The sequence below is a fragment of the Oncorhynchus keta genome, chromosome 25 (assembly GCF_023373465.1).
Source record: "Oncorhynchus keta strain PuntledgeMale-10-30-2019 chromosome 25, Oket_V2, whole genome shotgun sequence".
Classification (NCBI taxonomy): domain Eukaryota; kingdom Metazoa; phylum Chordata; class Actinopteri; order Salmoniformes; family Salmonidae; genus Oncorhynchus; species Oncorhynchus keta.
The window spans coordinates 8,460,455-8,481,965 of NC_068445.1; the positions used below are offsets into that span (position 1 = coordinate 8,460,455).

A 21,511-nucleotide genomic window follows, 5' to 3' on the forward strand; every position below is an offset into this window, starting at 1 on the left:
GGTTGGAGAACTTGGAGGAGCCACTAAAGACTTGCTACCTGTGGAGCAAACACAACTAGAGAGTAACAGGAGGGAGGGAGGGAGAGAAAGAGGAGGGAGGGAGGGAGAGAAAGAGGAGGGAGGGAGGGAGGGAGGGAGGGAGGGAGGGAGGGAGGGAGGGAGGGAGGGAGGGAGAGAAAGAGGAGGGAGGGAGGGAGGGAGGGAGAGAAAGAGGAGGGAGGGAGAGAGAGAAAGAGGTGGGAGGGAGTGAGGGAGAGAAAGAGGAGGGAGGGAGAGAGAGAAAGAGGTGGGTGGGAGGGAGGGGGAGAGAGAATAGACTAGAGAATAAAGGGAAGCTAAAAGGCAGAGAATCTGAGATGAAGAGAGGAAGGGAGTGAGTTGAACACAGAGAGAAGGAACAAATTATCAAGAGAAAGAAGGAAAGGCATTAGCTATGTATGGCTAGACCTCCCATGTTCAACTTGTTAATCTAGTTACATTGACCAAAATATTCATTATTTGTAATGATATGAGTAGTATTCAAGTGTTTTATTGAGACATCTTTGATCCTCTACATTAGTGGGGTGGGGTAAAGGGAGGGGAGGAAAGCAAGAGGCTCATACAGTGGTTTAAATAGGTGGAATGACTGGGGAAGGTGGGGGTGAATCTTCATGGGGGGGAGAGCTCTTTAGAAGTAACTCAGACGTAGATGGAAAGTTTAGAAGATGTGGTCTGTGCTTTTAGGCAATTTTGTCATAAAGAAGCGTGTTTTCCCATCTCAAGACAGAACCATAGTAAGTGTCAATAAAGTCCCATTACAGCAACAGGGTTGACTGTAACAGGGTTGATTTTAAATCAGCCATAAATCCCTTTTTTGACAGGGGGAATGGAAGTGTGTTATGTGCAACAGGGAGGGGCAATTTGAATGCAAGCTTCACAAAAAAAAAAACTTTATTGTTAACATTTTTAGCCTGTCTGTCTATTGGTAACAAGAGTTGATGTTTTATGCTCAACCTGCTCTGTTTTCCGCCACAAAACACTAGAAAATGGGCAAGAAGAGTAGAACCAGCTCACCTGCGGTCACACTGATTTGATGATTATGTGCTCAATGTTTTGAGAGTTCAGTTCACATAACAGGGTGGGACCTTAACATGAGGGACAGATGGAAATGGATCACTTATCACATGACATAAATAATCATCTTCAGAAATGACTGTCAAAGCAACAACATAACTAGAGCTTTACAATGATGGTGAAAAGGTTGAGACATTTTGGGGTTAGAAGTGGGTTAACATTTCCCTAGGTCGGAAAAAACATGTGGAGGGACATATCAAAATGCAAAATGTTTTTATTCATGTAAGGCTTTTTATTGATTAAAAAAACAATTCTGTGTTCAGAACACTTTATGTAATATAACAGACTTTAAAATGTCAGTATTGGTGCACAATTTCAACTTAAAATATCAAAGGGATGCAAAATGTACTCTATTTGTGACCCAGTAAGTGAAATTGTAGCTGATTTGGGGATGTTGGGGGGCTGGGTATGGGGGGGGTGTTGGGGCATGGGGGGGATGTTGACTCATGTTACAAACAAATGGTAGACAGACTGTGGCTCTGCGTGTTATCTGGAAGATTTGTACTTCACTTTCTCTCTATTTTTCATGTGTGTGTGTGTGTGTGTGTGTGTGTGTGTGTGTGTGTGTGTGTGTGTGTGTGTGTGTGTGTGTGCACATATCGGTATCACTGTTTGCATAATTGTATTCATGAGTAGAGTGTGGTCATGTAATATACAGTGTGCGTGCCACTCATTCGCACGTGTGTGTTCATATAACGTATGTGTTCGCACATTTGTGTGTGTGTGTGTGTGTGTTTTTGCCTGTGTGAGTGAGTGAATATGTGTGTTTTTAACAAAGCTGGGGAGGCCTCATTGCACTCATCAGGATATCGCTGGTGAAAAATGACTGTGTCGCCGGGGTGACAGTTGTGTGTGAGCAGATTGATGGGGCTCTCCCTGACAGCAGCCATATTGTGCAAGGGGAGAGCCGAGAGAGAATCCGTGTGGCCCTCATCCACGCAGGTTAATATTGACTCAGCCTGGGCAACACCATGCCTACAGCAGCCATCCATCACTAGTACTGGGCCTTCCGCACCCCACACAGGCACAGACCACACAACTCATGACACACGTTCGCGTACACACACACTAGCTCAGGTGCGCGCACACACGCATACACACGCACACGCACAAACACACACATAGAAAGTACCAGTCAAAAGTTTGGACACAACTACTCATTTAAGGCTTTTTCTTTATTTTGACTATTTTCTACATTGTAGAATAATTGTGAAGACATCAAATCTATTAAATTACATATATGGAATCATGTCGTAATCAAAAAAGTGTTGAACAAATCAAAATATATTTTACATTCTTCAAAGTAGCCACCCTTTGCCTTGATGACAGCTTTGCACACTCTTGGCATTCACTCAACCAGCTTCACCTGGAATGCTTTTCCAACAGGAAGGAGTTCCCACATATGTTGAGCACTTGTTGGCTGCTTTTCCTTCACTCTGCGGTCCAACTCATCCCAAACCATCTCAATTGGGTTGAGGTCCGGTGATTGTGGAGGCCAGGTCATCTGATGCAGCACTCCATCACTCTCCTTCTTGGTCAAATAGCCTTTACACAGCCTGGAGGTGTGTTTGGGTCATTGTCCTGTTGAAAATCAAATGATAGTCCCACTAAGCGCAAACCAGATGGGATGGCATATCGCTGCAGAATACTGTGGTAATCATGCTGGTTAAGTGTGCCTTGAATTCTAAATAAATCACCAACAGTGTCATAAGCAAAGCACCCCCACACCATCACACCTTCTCCTCCATGCTTCACAGTGGGAACCACACTCTGCGTCTCTCAAAGACACAGCGGTTGGAAGCAAAAATCTCATATTTGGACTCATCAGACCAAAGGACAGATTTCCACCGGTCTAATGTCCATTTGCTTGTGTTTCTTGGCACCAAGCAAGTCTCTTCTTCTTATTGGTGTCCTTTAGTAGTGGTTTCTTTGCAGCAATTTGACCATGAAGGCTTGATTCACGTCTGAACAGTTGAAGTTGAGATATGTCTGTTACTTGAACTTTGAAGCATTTATTTGGGCTGCAATTTCTGAGGTGCAGTTAACTCTAACGAACTTATCCTCTACAGCAGAGGTAACTCTGGGTCTTCCTTTCCTGTGGCGGTCCTCATGAGATACAGTTTCATCATAGCTCTTGGTGGTTTAAAGTAATGATGAACTGTCGTTTCTCTTTGCTTATTTGAGCTGTTCTTGCCATAATATGGACTTTTTTTTTAACCAAATAGGGCTATCTTCTGTGTACCCCCTTACCTTGTCACAACACAACTGATTGGCTCAAACACATCAAGAAGGAAATAAATTCCACAAATGTACTTTTAACAAGGCACACCTGTTAATTGAAATGCATTCCAGGGGACTACCTCATGAAACTCGTTGAGAGAATGCCAAGACTGTGCACATGTGCATTAGCTACTCACTTCCTATACTGTGTTACACTAGTTACATTTTATAAACTGCTTCCTGTGTCTCAGGACACATTATAACAGTTTCTCTCCAGTCTAAATTGTTATGCCAGACTGAGGTTCTTTACACATATCTTTCATGCAATGACAATACTTATTTAAACAATATTTGGTCATTTAAAAAAATCTATTAAATGTAATGTAATCTTTTTCTCTTTATATTTGATTTAAAGTAGTGTTTTTTTGAAATTGGTTGACAATTTCCCTGTATTATTCAAAGTTATATTGACATAGTCTTTTTTTTTTGCAGGGGTGTTATCTAAAATAATACAAGTGTGTTAACTTGTTCGCCATTGTAAAAACAAACAACCATCACACAACAAATGAAGTGATTCATCTCGCTATTTGCTTTAAACTGTAACACTTTTTTACACTTTTTTTTTGTCTTAGAAATTAGGGATGCCATAGCGTTGTTGTTAATCTTTGAAGAGAAAAAAAACATAGATGGGAAAAAAACAAGCTCTCTTGACAAACAAAACCATTAATTAATGCAACTTTCTCTCCATCAATCACCGGGGCTGTCAGAGAATTACCATAAGCTGGGAATGTTGGATGTGTTAAGAGCAAACAGTTAATTTTCAAACAATCAATCATCAAATGTCTCTTTTACCCCTCTCTGTGCTCTGACTGCTTCGTCTCTCATAAAAACAGACAAAGGCATTATTAAAAGCACTTTTGACTCGATGCACAAAATGAGACTGAACCAAAAAGTTTTTATGTCAGTTTAAGTGGAGGTCAGTTTTTTTAAGTGCTACAAAATGGTGACAAAAGTCAATATCTCAAATAAATGTTATGACAAAGTCAATACCTCGAGTAGACCATAACTATAAAACTCTGAATATACTGTACACACTGTATGTGTAAATATATATGAAAATAAGAGTATCTATCAAAATATAGCAGATACGAAACCTAACACATATCTTTGGTATTTTCATATGACAACCTAGGACTGGAATGCTCGCCATGGCCTGGTTGGGGAGTTGAAGTCCTTCTGTCATCACCATGGTTATGAGAGTCTTGTCATAGTCTCATCTCGCCAGAGTGACCCTCGCCATCCACGCCAGCAGGTGGCAGTGTACTCCGAAAACTCTGACATTCTCAACCAGGTACGTGTTCTTTTTTACATCAGGCTGCGCGAGATAGATAACACAGGAGGTTGGTGGCACCTAAATTGGGCAGAACGGGCTCGTGGTAATGGCTGGAGCGGAATTAATGGAATGGTATCAAATACATTCCGGACATTATTACGAGTCATCTAGTACACACATATACACACATCCCATAATAGAGACATACAGTGCCTTCAGAAAGCACTCAAGGGGTATGACTTATTCCACATGTTGTTGTGTTACAGCCTGAATTCAAAATGGATGGAACAGATCTTTTTTCTCACCCATCTACACACAATACCCCATAATGACAAAGTGAAAACATGTTTTTAGAAATTTTAGCAAATGTATTCAAAATGAAATACGGAAATATCTCATTTACATAATTATTCACGCCCCTTGGCTATGACACTCCAAAATGAGCTCAGGTGCATCCAATTTCCTTTGCTCATCCTTGAGATGTCACTACAACTTGATTGGAGTCCACCTGTGGCCAATTCAATTGTTTGGACATGATTTAGAAATAAACACACATGTCTATATAAAAGGTCCAACAGTTGACAGTGCATGTCAGAGCAGAAACTATACCATGAAATCCAAGGAACTGTCTGTAAATCTCTGAAAGAGAATTGTGATGAGGCATATATCTGGGGAATATATAAAACAATTTGTGTTGAAAGTTTCAAAGAGCACAGTGGCCTCCATCACTGGGAAATTGAAAACATATGAGGCTAACCAGACTCCGCCTAGAGCTGGCTGTCTGACCAAACTGAACAACCAGGCAAGAAGGACCTTGGTAAGGGAGGTGGCCTAATGGCTGAGATGGGAGAATTGGCCAGACGAAATCCACTCTTGAGAAAAAGGCATGACAAAAGACCTGGAGTTTGCAAAAAGATACTTGAAAGACTCTGAGATCATAAGGCAAAAGATTCTGTGGTCTGATGACAGGGCAATGGCCTGAATGCAAAGAACTATGTCTGGGGGAAAAACACCTGTCTAACACCATCCCTACCGTGAAGCATGGTGGTGGCAGCATCATGCTATGGGGATGCTTTTCAGAGGGAACAATGAATGACGCCAAATACAGGTGAATCCTTGATGAGAACCTGCTTCAGAGTGCAAACAACCTTAGACTGGGACGAAGATTTACGTTCCAACAGGACAATGACCCCAAGCATACAGCCAAAGCAATGTTGTAATGGTTTCTAAACAACAATGGGAATGTCCTTGAGTGGCCCAGCCAAAGCCCAGATTTGAATCCCATTGAAAATCTGTAGATAGACTTGAAGATTGCTGTTCACCGCCGCTCCTCATCTAACTTAACAGAGCTTGAGAAAATCTGCAAGGAAGAACGGGAGAGAATCCCCAAATCCAGATGTGCAAAGCTGATAGACCAAGATGGCTCAACTGTAATCACTGCCAAAGGTGCTTCTACAAAGTTTGTGTTCAGACTTATGTGAAGACTTATGTAATTGAGATATATCTGTATTTCATTTTCTAACATAACAAAACAATGTTTTCACTTTGTCATTTCAGGGTATTGTGTGTAGATGGGTGAGGATGACTTTTTGAATCTGTTTTGAATTCAAGCTGTAACACAACAGAATGTGGAATAAGTCAAGGGGCATGAATACTTTCTGATGGCTCTGTATACACACATTACCTACCAGAGAGACTAACGCAAACATAACTTAATAGAGAGATATGCACACCAATCACCTAGTATACAGATACACTGCCAAAGTGAAAAAGTGAATCACTTGTATTGAACATTTTTGTTGAAATAACATCAAAATGGAACAGATTTAATTTTGTCCTTGGTTATGCCAAAGCATTTTTTTATACCATGCTGTCATTCCACTTGTTCCGGTTCTGTTCCAGATCTGCTGTGAGCTGGAGGAGTCAGTGAGCTCCTCTCTTAGGCTGGAGCCTGTGGACTGTCCCCAGGGCTCCCAAGGGTCCCTGCAGCTCTACCACCACAAGACCCTGGCAGACTCACCTCGAGGTCTGGGACCCCTGGTCATGGAGCTCCTCAAGGAGTTCATGGAGCGCCGGTGCTGCTTGTTAGCCTGCGCCCCCACTAGCAGGACCTCCTCCACGGAGGGCGTGGCGGGCAGCGCCCCACTGTCTCAGGGCTCCTCAGGCTTCACCGACATGTACGGCTCTGACGTGGAGAGGCCAGAGGGCCCCATTGCCGTGGCGATGCCTGGTGATGTGGGTGCTGACCTGGTGAGCCCGGACAGCGGCCTGGCAACCATCCGCAGCAGCCGCTCCTCCAAGGAGAGCTCCGTGTTCCTAAGTGATGACAGCCCGGTAGCCGAGGCGATGGCCGGGGGTTTCCTCCTAAACCCGGCGCTCGGGTTCCCCTCTCTGTCCCCCATCCCGCATGAGAGGAGACACTCAAGCAGGAACAGGAGCGGCGAAAACCTTGAGCTGTTCAGCTTTGACCCACTGCACTGCAGTAACTCGTCTACACCTGCAGAAGATGCAGTGCTGCACTCCTCTCGAGGTACAGGAGGCCATGGCAGCTCCAGCCTGTCTGAGTTTGATGAGCTGAGCATGGTGGATTTCTACACCCCTGATTCGTCAGCTGGGCATGGAGGATTGGTAGGAAACGACTTGATTGGGGGAGGAGCTCTGATGGACCAGAGCATGAACAGGGTCCCTCCCACTCCTGTCAACAGCCTTGTGGGTAGCAGCACTCACAGTGGCACAGAGGTCCGCTTCTTTCCAGAGGACGTCGCTGAGAGAATCAACGGGCTGCAGCACAAAGAGAGCGTATCCTCGTCAGAGGCCTGGGATGACTTTGCCTTGGATACGAAAGGCTCCACCTCGGATGACGTAAACACGTGGAGCCTGACAGAGGCTGGGTATGTCTGCACAGATTGTCCTGACATTGATCTGGAGGGACTGAGAGAGGACGAGGGCAGCGGAGGTGGAAGAGAAGAAGGAGATGTGGAAAACACTAAGCTGCGAGAAGAGAAGGATGTCTATTCCAAACCAGTGGAGAGACAGCTCACTCTTGTGAATGAGTACATAGAACCCTACGACACCTGGAACCCTGACTCAGGTTTCACAGAACCATGGCAGCCGGTGACACTGGACGATCTGCAGCTCACTCCTCCGGACGAAGAGAACGGAGAAGGGAAGCTCCTCAAAGTCACATCACGTGCACGCTCTTCTGTGGTAGGAAAAAAGCGAGCATCTCTGGCCCCTCTCACACCAGAGACCTCGAAGGAAGAAGAGGATGGTCTAGTCAGGAAGGCCACAGAGCTGGACTTCTGGACCTACTCAGCCCAGAAGGGATTTCTCAAATCGGACAGTGCGACCAGCGCCACCAGTGTCACGACCCCGTCCTACCCAGAGTCTCTGGACCTATGGAACATGACAATCCACGAAGACAGCCAATCCACACTCACTACCCCAGACATGGCCGATCTATCCGAGCGGTCGGACTCCTGCGGGCTCCCTGTGCTGGGAACATCCTTGGAGAGTCCACTGGGTGTGTCTAGTGAGGGGATGGACATGTGGAACACCACCATACAGGAAGACAGTGCTTCCATGGCAACCAGTCCGGAGGTCGCTGGGACTGGGAGGGAGGAGCTTGCTGGCATGGAGCCCTGGGAGGCGGAGCCTGGGACAGACCTAAGGCAACATGAGGGGAAGGGAAGATATTCTGAAGAAGCCTCACAACTGCAAGAGAATGTAAGGAGGCAGGCCCAGAGAGTTCAAATAGTCATCAATGGAGACGAGGGAAAAATATGTCCCCGATCAGGGCATGATGATCACATGATGACAGAGAATCAAATTACACAGGATCAAATGTCGGGGGACATGCTCATCCCCGTCCCAAACATGGTGATGTCTACCTCTGAGTATGATAACGTAGGAGGAGGAGGCATCTGGAGTCAGCCCTCCTCCCCTGATCTCCAGGCCAGCCCTAGAGCAGACACGACTGAGCTGATCCAAGGTCAGTCCAGCCCTTTTATAGCAGTGCTAAAGCCAGAATCAAGTGGCAGCACCACTGAACATCAGCCGTCCATCGTGAAAGGCAACAGTGATTGTAGCGGGTCAACAACGACAGGCATTGAACAGTTGACTTCCACTGGCAGACAGGTGTTCCTGTTCGACGGAACCTCTGGACTGGGCCACGGGACCAGAAATGGGATGCTTCCAGTTCCAGGGGGGCCCTCTGTGAAGAGCGAGTATGACAACAGAGGGCAGGGATCTGAGGCATCTGAGGGCCCCGATTGGACAGAGGACCTGAGTAGCCATTCCCCATTTGTGCTGGTGGATGATGGCTCCTCCCCCACAGAGGATGACGCCTTACCTCTGAGTCATGGGGAGGAGCCCGTCACTGAGTTAAACTTTGACCAGACATGGAAAGACCCAGACACAACCCAGACTCAGCCCTCTGCATCCCCAAAGCTTGACAGTTGGGACCATCTCTCAACCCCTGTTTTAAAAGCCGGTGATTCTGAATCACCACCAAATGGCGCATCATCCCTCCAATGGACTACTAAGGTAATCTATCCAGATGGGGGACCTCATCATATGGAAGATAGCATCCATAGTGTTCCTATGTCACTGAGCTCCAGCTCAGGGGAAAAAGACAAGCTCAAGCCCAGCCCAGATAGCTTTCCTCCCGGGAGCAGCGAGGATGTCAGGTCCAACTCAGATGGCGAATCCTCATCAGGCCTGGAGATGGACTACATCATCGTGTCAGGGACAGTCAGAGAGAGTGATAGAGAGAGCGAGGATGATTATAGAGAGAGGAATGTAACCAGAGACACTGATATTGGCAGCAGGAAGGGGTCTAGATCCTTAGAGACATATAGCATGCTCTCTTATGCGGCTACTTTACTCCAATCCGGGACAGCCACTCACAGACATCAAGACAAAAATGAGCTAAATAGGCGTGATCGAACAAACATAGATATCCACAGCCCATTCTGCTCAGACGCAGGTGACAATCCTATTTCGCCTATTCCCACAGATGAAGACCACTCTACCCAAGCCAACGCAAATGGGATTGGCTTCTGTCAAAGCTCGCACACAACCAACCAAAGGTACTCCGAAACAGCCGCCTCTTATCTTGTTAGCCCTCAAATCCAAGTAACCACAGAGATAAGCGGTTGCGGCCAATCGGATACCAATCGGCCAAGCCTCCACCAGTCAGAGATGAGAGTAGCGGACCTCGGTAGTTCGGACTTGGATGACGACAGCTATGATGGCCAGACGAATGCCAGAGTCGTAAAAAGCAGCAGCGCCTCCCTGAGATACCCAGCAGAACAACACTTCCTCAAAGCCAGGGAGGAGGTCTACGTCCACTCTCAGATCTCTCTGGAGGACTCGGACGAGGGCGGGCTCTCCCCCTCCGCCCCCCCATCTCCCTCTCAACGGAGCCAGGGCTGGGGCTCTCTGCCGAGGGAACAAGGCGACCAGCAGCGGCATCACGCCATCCCCCAGTCTCCCCTCCCCCTCACAGACAGCTCACAATCCCCATTGGGGGACAGCTCATTGATGGGCACTCCCGAGAACCTATCAGGTGGTCCCTCTCCTGTCCAAGAGGTGGGGCTTCCGTTCTCAGGCGACCTCATGGACAAGGAGGAGGAGGAGTTTGGCATGGACCCTCCCAGTTGGGACACAGGTGAGGAGATGGAGAAAGGAGTATGTGAGGTGATACACAGCCACGCCCATGCACCAAACCCTGGATCTACCGCTGAGCTACTGGAGAATAGTGAGCACCTGAGTGGAGGTCATTTCTCAGAGGATGGTGATAGACTGACAGCACAGTCAATGATGGAAAGGTTCTCGCAGAATCAGGTTGACTTTGCAGCTGAGCAACCAATGAGAAATCAACCCCGAAGACCTTCACAGGGCCTTGAAGACCTGTTAGTCGATCATAAAATGGGAGGTGGTGGAGATGATTTTGAAGAAACGGACTCATCCTACCTGGGGTAAGTAATATCTATAAAGTATATATTGTGTATATTATGCTTCCTTGTGTTTGCCCTTAGGCTATCCTTCCTTTTCTATGGGTTTCTGAGTGTGTACGGGTCTCTAAACAGCTGCTGGGTATTTGTAAAGTAGCACAGACCGTGCAAGCAGAGTTAAAAGCTCTCAGGAGAGTGAGACGGTGTGTACTATGTGAGAGAATAATGGGGTGGGTAGAGGGGGAAAGAGAGTGGATACTGCACCCGTGTTGCCTCACACCCTTCTTCGACATGATCAGAGCTTTTGAAGATGAAACAAGGGATCAGTGTGTGTGTGTGTGTGTGGTGTTGCGCCAGACTTTGATCTCAGCCCTGGGTGTGTTTAGAAATCTGTTTACGCCTCATTAAATATGCATTACCTGCCTCATTACAGCTGTATCCCCACCACAGCCAATGGAGCCAGCTCCCCTCTGTCTCACACAAGGTGTGTGTGAGAATCTGTGATTTCTAACCAGTATTTTTCACTCTTTAGTGGACATGAGAATGACTGATAGTCAGTGATTATTACATGTTTGATATGTTTTTGTCAGACTTGAAGATGTTGCATCCCAGTCTTGGAACCAGCGAGCCAGCGAGGGGGTTCCTCACCAGTGGAAAGCGAGCCAGGACCAATCCAACGACAGTTCCACCCAGTATGGATACGGACACACTGACCACCACACTGAACAGACTGAAGACCATGCCTCCTACCAAACCTGTGACTGTGCTGAAGAGGCGAGAGATGATCTCCTCAGCCAACACTATGAGGCCAAAGGACATACTACTAATTCCTACTACTACCATACTGAAGGCAATGGCCAAGGCCGGTCTGATGACTGTAGCCATTATGACAGTGAAGGCCAGGCCCAGTGGGAGGCTGAAGGTCAAGACCACTCCAGAACTCCTGAAGAACCACATGACCCCACGGGCAACGCTAAGTATCTTCTTGAACACCATACCCGTTATGAGACTGAAGAGCAGACCCATTATGTTCCTGATGACTATTCCCACGTTCTACTCTCCAGGTAAGTTATTTACTAGCCTTCTCTTAGATCTGTTTGTTCCGTCTTGGTTGGCATGAAAATGACCATAGGAGTACAAACATATCTAGGACCAGGTTCTTACAATTCCAAAATTTGAACAGATCTGAGTTCAAATATGATGTTGTCTTTTGAGAATCTCTCAAGTATTCAGTATCTAATTCATCATTTTATTGACTAAGATTATTGACTAGATTAGAATAGACTGGAGACATTGAGCTGCGGTATTGTGTATTACCACAGGAGTGCAGTACAGGTCCATACTGAACCTATAGGGCAACAGTGTGATCGTGTGTGGTTGGAGTCCTGAGTCAAGGTGTATGTTTGGGACTGTGTTGGCAATGATGGGGTAAAAAAAAATGTCTTTGCACACATTTACATATCGGGATATAATTGTTTACGATATATCGCATTGTTTTGAAAATATACCAATATTATTTTTTACGCTAGTTGGCTGTACCTGCACCAAAACTCCAGTATTTTTCCTTCATAGCTTGTTCTCCATTTTCTTTTTAAAAAGGGAGCCAATTTGTTTTCAGTACTTTTATTTCCATGACTGATTAAAACTGGTTTTCTCATGCTATCTTGTCCCTTTGCAGCAGACATATGGTGACCAATATGTTTGGAACATTGAATCGCAACAAAATCACGGTATCAAATTGCAATACATATAGAATCGTGAGAATCGCAGTACGTATCGTATCGGCACCTAAGTATCGCGAGGTCCCTGGCAATTCCCCCTACTGTGTTTACATGTATGTGTTTTTGAGACTGTGTCAGCGCCCCAAATTGACATGTTGGTGTTTTATTGGTTTTCCATGATGCAGGATCAGTAATAGATCAGTTTAATCTATTTGATTCCCATTGCATAATGTGTGTGTGTGTGTGTGTGTGTGTGTTGTGAGTGATAGAAGCAGCTCACTGTTTAGTGTAGCCCAGGGCATCATATTTGAATATACAGACTGGTTATTCCAGAATTATTACTCAAAAATTATTACTTACTCACAACATCACAATTGAAATGTTGAATTTCCATTGCTTTTTAGTATAGAATGTGGCTTAATCTGTGTCCAGGAAACCAGCCCTATGTGTGTTTATTCAGATCCGTTTGTCTTGATCCACACATGCTTTTAATTGAATTATATTTCAAAAGGACCTCCAAGCATTTCTATTTCCTTAAAACATTTTGGGGGGGTTATTTGCATCTCAAGGTTTCACTGTGGAACCAGCTTGCCAAAGTATTCAACTGCATGTGTGTGTACTTCACTCAAACACACTCTCTCTCTCTGTCTCTCTCTCTCTCTCTCTCTCTCTCTCTCTCTCTCTCTCTCTCTCACACAAATTCCTCTGTGGGATGGGCCACTTATTAGGAAGTCCTGAACTCTGTTGCTTGGCAACTGTCCCATTAATGTGGATGCGCTCCCAAGCAATGGAGTTGGCTCCATTCCAATCTATGCTCCAGAATGGGCTTCATGTCATTTCATACTACAGAGTATGTATTATGTCTACACACTTTGCATCTACACATGCAAATTCCAATATGCTATGTGTAAAATGTAGCCTACATTCTATGTTCAGATGTACATTTCCTTGAATAGGCAGTGTTTCCAATGGAGAGCAGTTTCAGTGAGAGGAACTTTAGGTTGCTCTGTTATGAAGTGTTTACTCTGTTTTTTGGTGTGTGTGTGTCTGTGTGTGTTTTTTTTCTCTGCCCCAGTTGCATTCCCACTGGGCACAGATGTAAATTTAACGTTGATTCAACGTTGATTCAACCGGTGTGTGCCCAGTGGGTTGTGGATGTTTGTCTTGCCTTGTCACACAACCTCTTTGTAATTGTAATGACTCCTCCCCTCTTTGGTTACCGGGGGATAAATATGACCCCTCCCCCTATTTGTGTGTGTGTTGAATAATTGTGATTGAGTTCTGTTTGCTGTACTGTTTATGAGAAAGGAGGGAAACTAACTTCTAAATACATCCAATGTATTTTTGACAATTAAGTTTTTGTAGTGACAATCTTGTTTTTTAACTGGGTTTTTTTGAAGGCCGACATGGAGTCTAATTTTAGAACGAGTAGTGGGCAAATGTAACTAAACATAGCTGAATATATTTTATACTTAATTTGTGTTGATTTTTGACATGCTCTACACTCTGTGATAGCTGATCAGCTCTCATTAAGATTCAGAGGGAGGTCACATGACTCCAATATGGCGAATGAGGGACCGAGCCCCTTATGCTGAAAGAGAAAGAAAATAATCAGAACAGCCAGAAAGAGAAGCAAAGTGTGAAAGATTTTTTTTAAACAACAAGAGTTGGGGAAGAGAGAGAAAAGTGTGTGGCATCCCAGTTGACAGGAGAGCAGCACCGAGATCACCTGGTTGTCTGGGAAGAGGTGAGTTTGTAGAGCATCTTTGTTGGAGAGAATGGCACCAACAACAACAACTCTCTTTAGATTAGAAGCAATTGGTTAGTTGTTAGTATATTTTCGTCCCATTGTTGGGAAAGCTGGGTGTGTTGGAAAGTGTGTGCATGCGTGAGTGCGTGTGAGTCTTTGTCTAACTCCCCATTGTTAATGGGAGTTATGCTAATCAGGGTCTGGGGGTGCGGCTTGGAGGCAAATAAAAATAGGTTGTATTGTCCCTGGTCCACGTGCATTTAGTGATGCTTCGTGGTAAAGTATTCACAAACAAATTATTAGAAGTGTGTGTTCATCTATTGAATTGTGTCAAACTCATTTTCTTGAAAGTTTTTTTTTTTTAATTCCTCAATTGAGAAGAGACCATGGTTGTTTTAGTCATGACTGGATGCTTGTGTGTGTTTGGGGTAGGCCTGCTTCAGACGATCCTGGGATGATGGCCTCAAATAAAGACCACACAGATGGGTTGGAAAACAGACCAGGTGATGCACACGCACGCCCTTTTTCGACACACACAAGAAAAAAAAAGTGCATCTGTGCAGAGTCACTGTTGTCATTGATCTGTGGGTCGAAATACTTTCTCTTGACCAATGGAGCGAGTGGGACATGAGTTATCTATGCTACAACCAACGCCACTAGTATCCTGCTACCAATTTGTGGTATATAGATTTACACTCAAATAAGAGGTCGTATCTCATCTCCTAGTCATTGTAGTGTATCACTGTCTCTAAAGATATGGCTCTTCTCTCCACTAATGCTATTTATTTTAATGATGTCAATTGGGTTTGTATCACCGTTTACTGATCATGAATTCAAGAACTTATGAGGAAATATTAATTTGTATACAGAGAGTCATATCCCTAACACATCGTGAACATTTTCCTTAGATCCCCCTTCCTCTCTGGAGCTGAATGGGGCCAGTATCCCACCCAGGAAGAAGCTGGTGGCTCCGCCCATGAACGTGTCTCTGGACCGCAGCGAGGGATCCCTCCTCTCTGACGACGCCTTGGATACGGGCGACGATCTGGACATCAACGTGGACGAGCTGGACACACCTGACGAGGCCGACTCCCTGGAGTTCAACGGAATAGGTAAGACACACATGATACAGACAGAGAGACTTAAACAACCACAGGCTCTACTCAAAGGAGGAATCAAAACGTGTTCAAGAAAATGTGTTGGACACAATTCAATATGTGAAAAGACACTTTCAGTCATTTGTTTGTAAATAAAAACAAACAATAGAGAAAGACTCACATACACTCATCCATACATGTCAAGCAAGGTGTGTTTGCAATTTGTTTTTATGAAGACTCTTCTAGCTGTATTCTTATGCTTCATCACGATGTGTGCGAGTTAGGCCATTAGCTATAGAATGATTTCACCAACAGGTGACCCCCAGGGGTCCAATCAGGAGGCAGACAGGGAGCCTAGCGAGGCTATCCCAGAATACAGTGCAGAGGAGGAGCGACAGGACGCCAAACTGTGGAGGACAGTCGTCATTGGGGAGCAGGAGCACCGCATCGACATGAAGTGTATTGAGTCTTACCAAAGAGTCATCTCTCATGGAGGTACACACACACACACACACACACACTCCAAGTCGTATTGAAGTCAGTCAATTGAGGAAATAAACAGAAATGCCATTGAAAATTGCATCCATGGCCTCCCGAGTGGCGCAGTGGTCTAAGGCTGTGCCACTAGAGATCCTGGGTTCGGGTCCAGGCTCTGTCACAGTCGGCCGCGACCGGGAGACCCACAATTGGCCCAGCGTCGTCCGGGTTAGGGGAGGGTTTGGTCGGCAGGGATGTCCTTGTCCCATTGTGCACTAGCGACTCCTGTGGCGGGCCGGGTGCAGTGCACGCTGACACTGTAGCCAGGTGTACGGTGTTTCCTCCGACACATTGGTGCAGCTGGCTTCCGGGTTAAATGGGCATTGTGTCAAGAAGCAGTGCGGCTTGGTTGGGTTGTGATTCGGAGGACGCACTGCTCTCAACCTTCACCTCTCCCGAGTCCGTACGGGAGTTGCAGCTATGAGACAAGACTGTAACTGGGGAGTGAAAGGGGTAAAAAAAATAAAAAATTAAAATGGCATCCATTTTCAATGATTTCCCAATTTCCCAAAGCTATTAAGTTTTTGAATGTTTGCATTTTTTATTCAAATCACTTCCTGAATTGAGTGACTTCAATTTGAATTGACCCCAACCCTGACACACATACACACTTTTGCATTGAATCTCCTGTGATTATTCAGTAGACACCTCCTCTTGATGAGCCCCCTGTCTCCTTCTCCTCCTCAGGTTACTATGGTGACCTGAATGCCATCATCGTGTTTGCAGCGTGCTTCCTACCGGACAGTAACTGTGATGATTATCATTACGTCATGGAGAACCTCTTCCTGTAAGTGCTATTGATTGTGATCAAGTCAGTAGATCCATAAGCATAGCATGTATCACGCATGTATTGTATCATCATGTATCAAAACTCACTCAACAATATTGTGTGTGTGTGTGTTCAGGTATGTGATCAGCACTCTGGAGCTCATGGTTGCTGAAGACTACATGATTGTGTATCTGAATGGAGCCACACCCCGCAGGAGGATGCCTGGAATAGGTTGGATGAAGAAGTGCTACCATATGATTGACAGGAGGTAACAAGTCACACACACACACTATCCTTCTTGGGACCAAAATCCTATTTTCCCTAATCCTAACCTTAAAGAAGTTGACCTAAAATCCAGAAACTCCCAAGTAATTCCATACATTGAAACTACTGCTGCGTTAGCCCTCTCCCACTTCCTGTCCCTGTAGTGCTGTTCTGAAACAGCTGCAAAAACGGGTCACGTGACTTGTGACGTTGCTGGATGCAGGCCTCACTATGCTCCGTTGCCAGTGAATCCATGATTCAGAAATCTGGGAAGTTTGGACAAATTCATTGTTTTACTGAAAATTTACGGCCGAAAGAGCTATTTTTGGTGAAAGTACTATCAGTTTGGAGTTAGGAAATGTGTACTTTTCCACCTAAAACATTTGCGATTATTTGATATAATTATTTTATGTAGCCAACTGCCACAGCAGTGGAGATGGGTAACAACTGTGCGTGTGCGCAGATGCACGTTTTATTCGGAGGAGAAGTGAAGACAGCATTACACATTAGTTATACAAAGTAAGCAACAACTTACAAATACTGTATGTCTGACGATGAAATACTTGCGATGAAGAAAACTACTGGGGTGCCGATGTCGTCGAACCGTATTTATTTGAGAATTCAGAAGAAGAATTTTGACAAATTAAGCTTCAGATGGTCGCCGCCATCTTGCCACCAAAGCCGCAGCAGTTGTTTCATTGTATGGAATCACTAAGGAGTTTCTGGATTTTGGGTAAATCCTCGAAACCTAACCCGAATCCAGAATTCTAAACCTAACACCTAAAATAGCCTTTTTTCCTTGTGGGAACTGGCAAAATGTATCCATGTTTTACTATCCTTGTGAGGACTTCTGGTCCCCACAAGGATAGTAAAACCAAAAATGCACATACACACACATGCACACAGTACATACAGACTCATGCTTTAATTCTCACTAACTCTTGTTTTCTTTTGTTTTCATGTCTCATGTCAGGCTCAGGAAGAATCTGAAATCCTTTATCATTGTCCATCCGTCTTGGTTTATCCGAACAGTGTTGGGAATCATCAGACCCTTCATAAGGTGGAGATACCCATACTTTCTCACACATTTATTTGTATTTTATTTAACCAGGGAGTCATACTTAGACCAATGTCTCTTTTACAGAAGAGCCCTGAATTTATGGAAAATTTAGCAAAATACCAAACATTGAATATGAAATGCAAACAGATATAAAACACATTCATGAGTAATAAGGTCCTCAATTAGGAATCTGAATTGCCCTAGAGGCACAGACATCTAATTTAAGAGCATTTTGAAGATTGTTCCACAAATACAGTGTAAAAAAACTAAAAGCTGATTTACATAACTCTGTAGAGAGCGAAGGAATTTCCAGAGTTAACCATCCCTGAGACCGGGTGTGGTAACTTATACAGTGGGGAGAACAAGTATTTGATACACTGACGATTTTGCAGGTTTTCCTACTTACAAAGCATGTAGAGGTCTGCAATTTTTATCATAATTGTAATTTTTATCAAAATCCAGAAAATCACATTGTATGATTTGTAAGTAATTAATTTGCATTTTATTGCATGACATAAGTATTTGATCACCTAAGGATCTCTCTGTACTTTGCTCCGTTCATCTTTCCCTCGATCCTGACTAGTCTCCCAGTCCCTGCCGCTGAAAAACAACCCCACAGCATGAAGCTGCCACCACCATGCTTCACTGTAGGGATGGTGCCTGGTTTTCTCCAGACGTTATGCATGGCATTCAGGCCAAAGAGTTCTATCTTGGTTTCATCAGACCAGAGAATCTTGTTTCTCATAGTCAGAGTCCTTTAGGTGCCTTTTGGCAAACTCCAAGCAGGCTGTCATGTGCCTTTTACTGAGGAGTGGCTTATATTAGATGGCTTATAGTAGAGGTGGAAAGCAGACGTTTTACGTGTCCCCAAACTATTGTGATTTCTTTGTTTGTTTATTTGCGTTGTTTGTAACTTGCTCTTTTAAACTTATTTTGTACATAATGTTGCCTCTACCGTCTCTTATGACCAAAAATAACTTCTAGACATCAGGACTGCGATTACTCACCACAGACTGGCAGTATCCTTTTTTCCTTTAACGAGTCTGACAACCCTGACGCGAACGATATACTACTTTCTCGGGAACAGGCCCAGATCCCTGCAATTTGCGTGAAGAGGAGGCGGAGAAAAAGGGGCCAAAGGGTGGGTTGCCTTCTGAGAATTTGTAGGCGATCAACTACACCCCCACTTCCCTCCATTCTACTAGCAAACGTGTAATCTTTGGAGAATAAAATCAACGAGCTATGCGGAAGGTTAAACTACCAACGGGACATTAAAAACAGTAACATCTTATGCTTCAAGGAGTCGTGGCTGAATGACGACACTATCAACGTACAGCTGGCTGGTTACACGCTATACCGGCATGGTAGGACAGAGGCTCCTGGTAAGACAAGGGGGCAGCGGACTATGTATTTTTGTAAATAACAGCTGGTGCCTGATATCTAAGGAAGTCTCAAGCTATTGCTCGCCTGAGGTAGAGTATCTCATGATAAGCTGTAGACCACACTACCTACCTAGAGTTTTCATCTGTATTTTTTGTAGCTGTTTACATACCACCGCAGTCAGAGGCTGGCACTAAGACAGCATTGAATGAGCTGTATTCCGCCATAAGCAAACAAGAAAACACTCACCCAGAGGTGGCGCTCCTAGTAGCCGGGGACTTTAATGCAGGGAAATTTGTATCCGTTTTACCAAATTTCTATCAGGATGTTAAATGTGCAACCAGAGGGAAAAAACTTTGGACCAACTATACTCCACACACAGAAACACATACAAAACTCTCCCTCGCCAACCATTTGGCAAATCTGACCATAATTCTATCCTCCTGATTCCTGTTTACAAGCAAAAATTAAAGCAGGAAGCACCAGTAACTAGATCAATAAAAAAGTGGTCAAATGAAGCAGATGCTAAGCTACAGGACTGTTTTGCTAGCACAGACTGGAATATGTTCCGGGATTCCTCTGATGGCATTGAGGAGTACACCACATCAGTCATTGGCTTCATCAATAAGTGCATCGTTGACGTCGTCTCCACAGTAACTGTATGTACATACCCCAACCAGAAGCCATGGATTACAGGCAGCATTCGCACTGAGCTAAAGGCTAGAGCTGCCGCTTTCACGGAGCGAGACTCTAACCTGGAAGCTTCTAAAAAATCCCGTTATGCCCTGTGATGAATCATCAAACAGGCAAAGCGTCAATACAGGACTAAGATCAAATCATACTACACCGGCTCTGACGCTCGTCAGATGTGACCGGGCTTGCAAACCATTACAGACTACAAAGTGAAGCACAGCTGAGAGCTGCCTAGTGATACAAGCCTACCAGACAGGCTAAACTGCTTCTATGCTCGCTTAGAGGCTAATAGCACTGAAACATGCATGAGAGCACCAGCTGTTCCGGACGACTGTGTGATCACTCTCTCCGCAGCCGATGTGAGTAAGACCTTTAATTAAACAGGTCAACAACTGCAAGCGGTACCGGATCACCAAGTCTAGGTCCAAGAGGCTTCTAAACAGCTTCTACCCCCAAGCCATGAGACTCCTGAACATCTAATCAAATGGCTACCCAGACTATTATCATTGCCCCCCCCTCCCCCTCTTTACACCGCTGCTACTCTCTGTTGTTGTCATCTATGCATAGTCACTTCAATAATTCTACCTGTACATACTACCTCAACTAACTGTTGCCCCCCCCCCCGCACATTGACTCTGTACCGGTTCCCCCCTGTATGTATTCTTTCTATTACTGCTGCTCTTTAATTACTTGTTACTTTTATGTCTTATTCTTGTCCGTATTTTTTGAAACTGCATTGTTGGTTGGGGGTTCATAAGTAAGCATTTCACTGTAAGGTATTGTTGTACGGTACCTGTTGTATTTGGCGCATGTAACTAATAAGATTTGATTTGTCTGGCCACTTTTCCATAAAGCCCTGATTGGTGGAGTGCTGCAGAGATGTTTGTCCTTATGGAAGGTTCTCCCATCTCCACAGAGGAACTCTGGAGCTCTGTCAGAGTGACCATTGGGTTCTTGGTCACCTCCCTGACCAAGGCCCTTCTGCCAACGATTGCTTAGTTTGGCCGGGCGGCCAGCTCTAGGAAGTCTTGGTGGTTCCAAACTTCTTCCATTTAAGAATGATATAGGCCACTGTGTTCTTGGGGACCTTCAATGCTGCAGAAATGTTTTGGTATCCTCAAGTGTGGTCATTTGGAAACAGGATCCACCTTAGCTCAATTTCGAGTCCCATAGCAAAGGATCTGAATTCTTCAAAATAAAGTATTTCTATTTTTTGTCTATAAAACTGTTTTCGCTTTGTCATTATGTGTAGATTGACGAGAAGAAAAAAACATTTAATCAATTTTAGAATAAGGCTGTAACGTAACATGTGGAGTTCAAGGGGTCTGAATACATTCCAAATGCACTGTATAATAAGTAATAATGCATTTGATCAACCTGTCAGCTTTAACTTAAGTGTTCTATCATGCCTTTGTTTTTGCCCCCACCCCCCCACCTCCATTCTCTGCCACCTCTCCACCTTTCTCACAACTTCTCTCTCTCTGTCTCTCTCTGTCTCTCGGTCTCTCTCTGCAGTTCTAAGTTCAGCAGTAAGATAAAGTATGTGAACAGCCTGGCGGAGCTACGACAGCTAATTCCAATGGAGTATGTGCACATCCCTGAGAGCATTATCAAGTG

The 21,511-nt window shown here is 44.7% G+C and overlaps 1 protein-coding gene across 6 annotated transcripts in view; it reads left to right on the plus strand.

Moving 5' to 3' along the window:
• The window catches only part of LOC118358090 (protein prune homolog 2-like), a 48,307-nt gene that overhangs the window by 23,853 nt on the left and 2,943 nt on the right, over window positions 1–21,511 (plus strand). For 4 of the 6 annotated variants that reach the window (XM_035735534.2, XM_035735535.2, XM_035735536.2 and 1 more), the window contains exons 7-17: window positions 4,526–4,684; window positions 6,569–10,647; window positions 11,057–11,107; window positions 11,214–11,687; window positions 14,527–14,597; window positions 15,003–15,206; window positions 15,507–15,686; window positions 16,416–16,515; window positions 16,634–16,765; window positions 17,735–17,821; window positions 21,410–21,508. In XM_035735534.2, coding sequence (XP_035591427.1) covers window positions 4,526–4,684; window positions 6,569–10,647; window positions 11,057–11,107; window positions 11,214–11,687; window positions 14,527–14,597; window positions 15,003–15,206; window positions 15,507–15,686; window positions 16,416–16,515; window positions 16,634–16,765; window positions 17,735–17,821; window positions 21,410–21,508 — 5,636 coding nt within the window. Of the gene's footprint in view, window positions 1–4,525; window positions 4,685–6,568; window positions 10,648–11,056; window positions 11,108–11,213; window positions 11,688–13,061; window positions 14,092–14,526; window positions 14,598–15,002; window positions 15,207–15,506; window positions 15,687–16,415; window positions 16,516–16,633; window positions 16,766–17,734; window positions 17,822–21,409; window positions 21,509–21,511 lie in introns of those variants that run through there. The other 2 variants (XM_035735537.2, XM_035735538.2) reach the window with 2 other exon arrangements.